Raw genomic sequence first — 8,250 nt, forward strand, 5'->3', positions numbered from 1 at the left:
ACATTGAAGAAGATTCACTTTCTTTAATTTATTGAACATAAATTTCAATATTATAAATTTCAACCAAACATTTCTTAAAAAAACTTGGAAATAACAAATAAAATTTGTATTAAATCTCAAAGACTAATTCAATACAACAATATATTTAAGCATACAATTAATCACATATCAAACATACAAAAATGAATAGCGTACTGCAAAATTATATAAAATCATATGTTCATATTAAAAAGTAAATTTTAAGCCTAAAAATAGGGATCCATGTAAAAGGTGGACAACAATGCAAAATGGTGCGACAACTCATTTTTTCTAACAGAACAAAATTCCACCACAAAAAAAATACCTGGACACAAATACAAACAACAACATATTAGTGTAAAGAACCAACACTAACTCAAAAATACTCAATAAAAAGGTAATGAAGAAGGAACCAAAGCTCACCGCAGAGAAATGTTTGAAATATCTTTATGTAGAAAAAAATGTCAGGATTTTATGACATCGGTTTTCAGGAGAACCGAAGCCATAAAACCTATTTAAAATGTTCTTAGTTTAGAAGGTCAAATTTGTGTTTGTGTAACACATCTCTAGACTTGTTGTTTTTTAACCGAAATAAAAATTTTACCGTTTCTTTTTATATTTTGGTACTTTTGATTTGTTTTATATACCAACCAAAATGCCTCTTTCACTTAATATAATAATACTTTGCCCTTCGGAGGCTAAAGCTAATATGCATTGGTAAGATCTATAAATGGAGAGGTTTTATTGAGCTCAACTTGTGTGCCTCCTTTTCAAAACCGTCTAATTGTAAAAATTCATACTGCACGATCATGGCTCCCACTCTCAACTTTGATAGGGAACGAAACCAGGTTTTCTTCTTCTTTTTGTTATTCTGATAAGATTTTCTGATAATATAGTACCGCCATGAAAATTTTTTGGAGAGTGATATACTGCAAAGAAAGGTTATGCAGAAATTAAACTTATAAAATTGTGTTCTAACTAATCCTTAAAATAGAGATAAACATAAAATCATATGAAGATGAAATCAGTAGTTTAATAATGAATTGATTATATGAAGGTCTTTATGATAAATTATTGTATGACTATTCTTCCCTATATAGGTTCTTTTCACTGGAAATTCTTGTGTGAAGGTAGTGATACTAAACAGACCTAAGAAGCTAAACAGCCTTAACCATGAAATGGTAAGTTCATAAAGCCAATTCTTAAATGCTTTTAATATAGATTGCTTCAATCACTAAGAAGTTTAAGTGATTTCATTTTCATACGTAGATGCAAGGAATAGTCACCAGAGACAAAGGCTCTTAATTAACAACAAAATAATGTAAAAAATTTAAATCAAGAGACATAAGTTCTTTTGTGGAAGAATGACAATGGACATTATTGTTGTTTTGCAGATTTGTCAAATAAAAAGTAATTTAGAGTTGTATGAGAATGACCCTTTAGTCCAACTTGTGATATTGAAGGTAAATTAAGCAAATCACCTGCCGGCGAATTTGTCTACTAGCATTTGTTGTATTACGAATTAGAAGAATAACCACAATTTGCAGTTTTTTATTATTATTATATTGAGCTTGTTACAATATTTTTTTCTCAAGTGAAACTACCTACTTAGTTAAATATATCTAGATTAGTAGTTAAATATCTATATCCTTTCTTTTCCTGTTTTAAGGGCAATGGAAAAGCTTTTTGTGCTGGTGGTGATGTGGTATCAGTGATTACGTCTTCAGTTGCAGGTACATAACTTGTCCAAAGTAGCAAAATTTATAAGAAAAATTCCCTAATCCAATATATTTCAATAATATTTTAGTTTTGAAACTAAGCTAATTGGAATAGCTAAATACTTCCATTTTTAATATTTATCTACATATGTGTCAATCTAGGACACTGGACCTATGCAGCTAGCTTTTACAAGAAACAGCTTACTCTGGACCATTTGATTGCAACCTATAAAAAGCCAACAGTGAGTTTGTTAAGTTTCACAAAATATTATCTTTTTCTTTTGTGGTAAAATACTAAGGCTGAATCAAATAACTGCAAATAAAACTAAAGTAAATTTGAACGTGGATAATATTGAATATATAAAATTAAATAAAATGAATAATTAAGATTGAGTTTGGAAAATGAATTAAAATTATACTATATTTAACTCAATCTAAATTTGTATTTTAATACTTCTAAATTTATAAATATATTCTAAATTTTAAATTTTATTTTTAATATAATATTATTTTATTAAAATTTAGTAGTAATTTATATAAAATTATAGTGCATTATAATAATAATTATTAAAATTAAAGACGACATCTTTTTTAAGTTAAAGATTTCCTATATCTTATTTATTTAAAATAAAATAATTTTTTCATTAAACTTTTCTAACTTAGTATAAATTCACAATTTAAAAAACTTCATAGAATTAATTTGTAATCCAAACCATCTAAATCCAACTAACTAAATAGATTAAATGATTGGATGTAAATTTTAAAATATTAAATTTGGATTATATGTTGAATTAGTCAAGTTAGATATTCTAACTCGACTGAATTAACTTCCAATTCGAACAATCCAAAATTAATTAACTTGATAAATTAAATAATCAAATATAAATTTTAAAATATTAAATTTAGATTATACAGTGAATTTAGATTATGCTCACCAAATAGAACAAAAGTTTTACAAAGTGGTTGCTTTTGTGTTGTGGAATCAGGTCTCTCTTATGAATGGAATAGTGATGGGAGGAGGAGCAGGTCTGTCTATGCCCACAAGGTTTAGGGTTGTCACTGAAAAAGCAGTAAGTTTCTGTCATCATCACTTCCCTTCCCAGAGAATTAGAATTAGACAAGATTTTATTTTTCATTGATTATCCAGAATTATTTATGCATTATTCGTAGGTATTTGCAATGCCAGAGGCATCTATAGGACTTTTTCCAGATGTAGGAGCCAATTACTTCCTTTCTAGACTTCCTGGCTTTTTTGGTAGGCTTCTTAAATCTGTAAAAATATATTCATGTTTGTGTTTTTTTCGTTTTTTTGTATTGATATTAATTTGCAATATGAAGGGGAATATCTAGGGTTGAGTGGAGCACGTTTGGATGGAGCAGAAATAGCAGCATGTGGTTTGGCCACACATTTTGTGCCTTCAACAGTATAAAACTATCACCTGTTCCTCAATTAATATACTTTTGACTGTAATTGGTTTTAATAATGTGATATCTAAGAACTATAATATAAATCCGTACAAATAAATTATTCTTATGCGCAACAGAAGCTAACGTCATTGGAAAATGCTTTACAAGTTCTTAATTCTCCAAATGTTTCAACAATTTCTGCACTGATAGAAACGTTCGCAGAGAAACCAAACGTGAAAGAAGACAGCCCTTTTAGGAGGTAAATCAGGAAAACTTACATAGGATTCTGCTCTTTAGATTTTGTGTTTTTTGAGAATTGAAACACATGACAAGGTTTTCACTGTACCAAACTAAGGTTGGAAGTTATAAACAAATGTTTCTCAAAAGAAACTGTGGAGAAAATAATCGAATCATTGGTAAGTATATCTCTGCATCAGTATCATTTCTCCTTTACAATGTTGAATAATGCTTCGTATATAATATGATTTTGAACCATATGATCATGTTTTATAGGAAGAACACGAATCAGAAAATGGAGCTGAAAAATGGATTACGAATGCGTTAAGCTTCATGCGCTCATCTTGTCCTACTAGCCTCAAGATATTTCTCAAATCAGTAAGTATAAAGATAAACCAATATCACACTCTTACTGTTGATCATAATTTTGAGATATAGTTATTTACTGTCTTTTTTATTTACCAAGAAAACGACCTGGGGAAATTCCGTGATGCTTTTAAATATTAATCAATATTACTATTTCTAATCTTTTATAAGAATTTTCTGAAATTCTACAATCAAATTTCTGCTACATTAATTTTTTTAATGAGAATGATTTTGATGAGTGTTAGATTAGGAGAGGGCGGGTAGAAAAGATTGACCAATGTCTTTATCGAGACTATATCATTGCCTGCCACTTCTTCAGAGGAACTTTTGGCAATCATTTCTACGAGGTAAATATTTTCCTGACTCTCTTTTTAAGGAAATTTTTGGTCATTCTGCTATAATTTTTTAAGAAATTATTAAAAGTAATAAACTGTAAAAAATTATGAAATAGAATAAATCGTGTTTGGAAAACATAATCTCGTCTTGCAGAAGTTATGCTTTGCAAATACGATTTTAACCTTTATTTTTTCACAATATAAAACTTAATTATACTTGATATACACAGCTTATGTTCATATAAAAAAAATTAAAAACTAAATTTACTAAATATGAATGCAACATAAAAAAATTTATTAGATACTACTTTAATAAAAAGAAAAATAGAAATCAGGTTTATTACATGAAACAAAATTGTGTATGTTAAATATAATTTTTATATTATTAAAAATAAGAAGTTAAAATTATATTTTTGAAACACAACATTTTTTTTAAAACGAAAAACTACTTATCCAATTTTCTAATTTTCTATAATCTGAATGGTTAATTTCTCCCGTTTATGGCAAGAAGTTAAAACCCTATGTCCACATTATGTTACTTCAAATAAAACGACTTGAATTCTTAAACAAAATAAATTCAAAGAGTTAAAATAAGTATGATTAAGACGAGGGAGTTTAATAAAAGTGTTCATTAAGTCATTTTAGTAATTTATAAACTCTTTTGATCACAAATCATCTCAAATAATAAAGATGTTTTCTTCTGATGATTTATATTTGTGGTAAAAAACAATGTCTCTAAATTATTAGAGTTGGAAAGTTTAAATCAGTCTCTAAGTGTCACCTCTCAAATAAATTTGTTAATATATTTCATCAATAATGAAATTATAACTATTTTGACTGTACATTAGTTTTTTTCCTCTCTAAATTAGGATATAGAGATTTAGTATTTTTATGTTGTAACAATTGTTCTCTTGGATGTACTGAAAAGGGTTCGAGAGCAAAGCTATTTGATAAAGACAACAAGCCTAAGGTACGACATAATATCTTATGTTCCATTTCCATGGATGTACTTTGATTATCTGTTTTAAACCTATATTGTTATATAGTGGGAGCCTTCGAAACTAGAGCTTGTTGACGAAGAAATGGTGAATCAATACTTTAGGAATATCAATGATGAAGAGTGGGAATATCTTCGATTTCCTGATAGATCCAATTACCAAATTGCGTGCAAATTGTAGATTGAAGTATAATAAGGTTTAATTGAACTCATTCTTGGTGGTTAGCCATAAGAACTATGCAAGTAATCTATGAATAAAGTGGAGTGTTTCTACGTTTACATATGAAGGTACATAAGAGGAATTGATGCCCAATGCGAGTAATCTTTTGGAAGTCTCAAATTTAACCTTTCATTTACACTTCCTTAGATTCATCTCTTCCTCTTTATTAATTATTAGACAAAAATAAAAGAGATACTAGTATAATTAAATAAGAGTAATGAATATTCAATTATTTAGAAACAAACATTAAAATTGTTGAAGATTAAGTAAGTTAAGAGCTAAAGAAAAATTGATTATACTAATGTAAAATGAGTAATAATAATTACAAAAATTATAATATTATCATTTTTTGTCGGTTTGACTGACGCTGACTAATTAAAAAAAATCTTGTACAGTCCTTTTATCTTCAATAAAATAAAATATAAATAAAAAAAATGCAGTAGAAGAAGAGTAGTGTGGATAAAGAAAATGAACATAAATAAATGAAATAAGGATATGGATGAAGAAAATAGAAGTGAATGAACAAGACGAGCGTGAGAGATCGAGTTAAATTTAATGAAAAAATGAATATCTGAAAAAAAAAGTCAACTAAGAATATAAGTGTAAAAAAATTTATATTAAAAGTGATATTAACTTATGCTTAATCAATCTATTTAGTCCATGTTAATTTAAATAAATATTAAAATTAAATAAAATTAGTTTCAATTAATTAATATTAACTTCATTTATTTTAATTAACTTCGATTAAAGATGTCCTAGTCTCGTATGTCGTAAAATTTTTTACTCCTGTTAAAAAGTAATTAACATTAATTTTAGAATGTTAATATGACTCTATTAGTATCTAATATTATATTTACACCAACTAAATTTGTGTTAATCTAACATCAACATGAGTATTTATTAATTACAAAAAAACTAAAAATGATTAACATCGATATAGAATTGGTTAAACCGTCTCTCTCAGAGTCAAATTATTTAAAACTAATTTTGTATATTTAAATGTTTTAAACAAATTAAGCCTTTATATTTCATTAGAATCAATTAACAACTTTAATAGTTTCATAGTTTAATTAACAATAATATTTGGAAGCTAATTTAATATATATATATAATGATATATTCATGTTATCATCATGTAGATATGAAACTCCTCAACAGAGGTGATGAAAAGTTATTACACTACACACCCGCGATGATTTTGACATTTCATGCAACAAAAGTGACTTTATACATGCGTTTTACAAATTCAGAAACAGACGAAATTTGACCGTATAATACATGGAAAATACAGTTGTATATATAATCGTAGAAAAAGGAAGGAAAATTACAGAGACGATTGTGAAAACAGACCGAAAATTGGATTAATAGTTGTAAAGCCACCATCAACAGCAAGATTATGTCCACTGATGTACTTAGACTCATCACTTGCCAAATAGAGTGCAGCCTCTGCTACATCTTCTTCTGTCAAAGCAACCCCTTTAAGATTTGAATAAACTTTTGAGCTGCCATCATCATCAAGTTTGAAGAACCATTTTCCAGATACGTTAGTGATGAAGTAGGGTGACAAACAGTTCACTCTGATGCTAAATTTTCCAAGTTCAGCAGCTGCATTCTTTGTCAGTCCTACAATGCCATGTTTGGAGCTTGTGTATGCGTGAGTTGCAATCCCTCCAACACTTGAACTCACACTTCCTATGCTTATTATGCTTCCCTTTCTCGCTGGAATCATCACTCTAGCTGCATGCTTTGTTCCCAAGAACGGACCTATCAGATTCACTCTCACAACACGTTCGAATTCAGCCACATCGTTGTCAAGAATGATGGGTTTAGCTTCATCTATTGTTGCAGCATTGTTCACCATTATGTCTAGCTTTCCGTACTTGGACACAGCCATGTTCACTGCATTTTCAACATCCTTTTCTTTGGACACATCACAGTGTATGTAAGATGCAGATTCAGTTCCAATGTCAGCTTGAACTGCTTTACCTAGCTGATCTTGAATGTCTGCTATCACAACCTTTGCCCCATGTTTGCAAAACAGCCTTGCCATGCATTCGCCAATGCCCCTTGCCCCACCGGTGATCAAAGCCACTTTTCCTTCTAGTCTGCAAAAGATTGTGCCATGTAACAAAAAGATGTATGACTTATTTTTTAATATATTTATTTTAGCTTTTAACTTATTTCTCTCTTTTAATTTATTTGTTTTTTTCTCTCTCTTCCATTATTGCATGTTGAATTTAGACACAGCTTATTCAGAATAAAATTAGGTACCAAAAGCACAAAAAATAGGAAAAACCTAAAGATCAACATCTATGAAATATGAATATACAGAGAGGATGGAGAGAGAGTTCATCTTGTGCTCAGGCAATCTGTTAATCATATAAACCTTCCATGGTTTAAACTAATTAAAGTTATTATTTGTGAAATATAAAACAATATATTTGTTGATGGGGTTATAAATTAAAATCAAATAGTGTTTTATCATTAAAGTGCAACTAATATAAGCAAAATAGAAGAAAATATTGGGTGGTTTTCACCCAGATTAACACAAGCACTGCATATTATGTTTTTGTTCGTACCTCATTGCAGGAAGAGGTAGCTGTGGGCATGCTATACTAAGAAGATGACCGAGTATGAAGTGGTGTAATTAAAGATAAGAGAAATATATAGTTGAATGCTAAACAGATACGAAGCACGAGTCTCACGTAGCGATAAGAGCCACCAATGATAACGACAAAGTGTTATTATAGTTATGGATGATAAATATACTTTATATAAATATATAATATATGGTAAGATATATAAATATTATATATATAACTGGTATACTAAGTTTAATAATATTTATATTGATTGTTAGACTGATGTAGAGTTGAGAAATTTCATGTAAACTATAAAATAAAACAATAAATGTTTATTGGAATATATATGTAAATCATGTATTTGAAAGAG

The 8,250-nt window shown here is 28.5% G+C and overlaps 2 protein-coding genes across 2 annotated transcripts; one reads left to right on the plus strand and one right to left on the minus strand.

Moving 5' to 3' along the window:
* The first annotated feature begins 827 nt into the window (after positions 1–827).
* Positions 828–5,259, plus strand: LOC124833560 (putative 3-hydroxyisobutyryl-CoA hydrolase 3). The gene is made up of 14 exons (XM_047308072.2): positions 828–866; positions 1,119–1,199; positions 1,413–1,481; positions 1,688–1,751; positions 1,899–1,978; positions 2,723–2,806; positions 2,907–2,991; positions 3,075–3,160; positions 3,281–3,402; positions 3,499–3,559; positions 3,657–3,758; positions 3,992–4,093; positions 5,010–5,051; positions 5,128–5,259. Exons 1-14 carry the CDS (start codon positions 828–830, stop codon positions 5,257–5,259), a joined length of 1,149 nt encoding a protein of 382 aa, XP_047164028.2.
* Positions 5,260–6,464: 1,205 nt separating this feature from the next.
* On the minus strand, positions 6,465–7,924 carry LOC124833555 (secoisolariciresinol dehydrogenase-like). The gene is made up of 2 exons (XM_047308068.2): positions 7,878–7,924; positions 6,465–7,403 (listed from the first exon to the last, which is right to left on the minus strand). Exons 1-2 carry the CDS (start codon positions 7,880–7,882, stop codon positions 6,623–6,625), a joined length of 786 nt encoding a protein of 261 aa, XP_047164024.1. The 5' UTR covers positions 7,883–7,924; the 3' UTR covers positions 6,465–6,622.
* Between the last annotated feature and the right edge of the window lie 326 nt (positions 7,925–8,250).

The sequence above is a fragment of the Vigna umbellata genome, chromosome 6 (genome assembly GCF_029865625.1).
Source record: "Vigna umbellata cultivar VRB3 chromosome 6, Vumbellata_1.0, whole genome shotgun sequence".
NCBI classification, from domain to species: Eukaryota; Viridiplantae; Streptophyta; class Magnoliopsida; order Fabales; family Fabaceae; genus Vigna; species Vigna umbellata.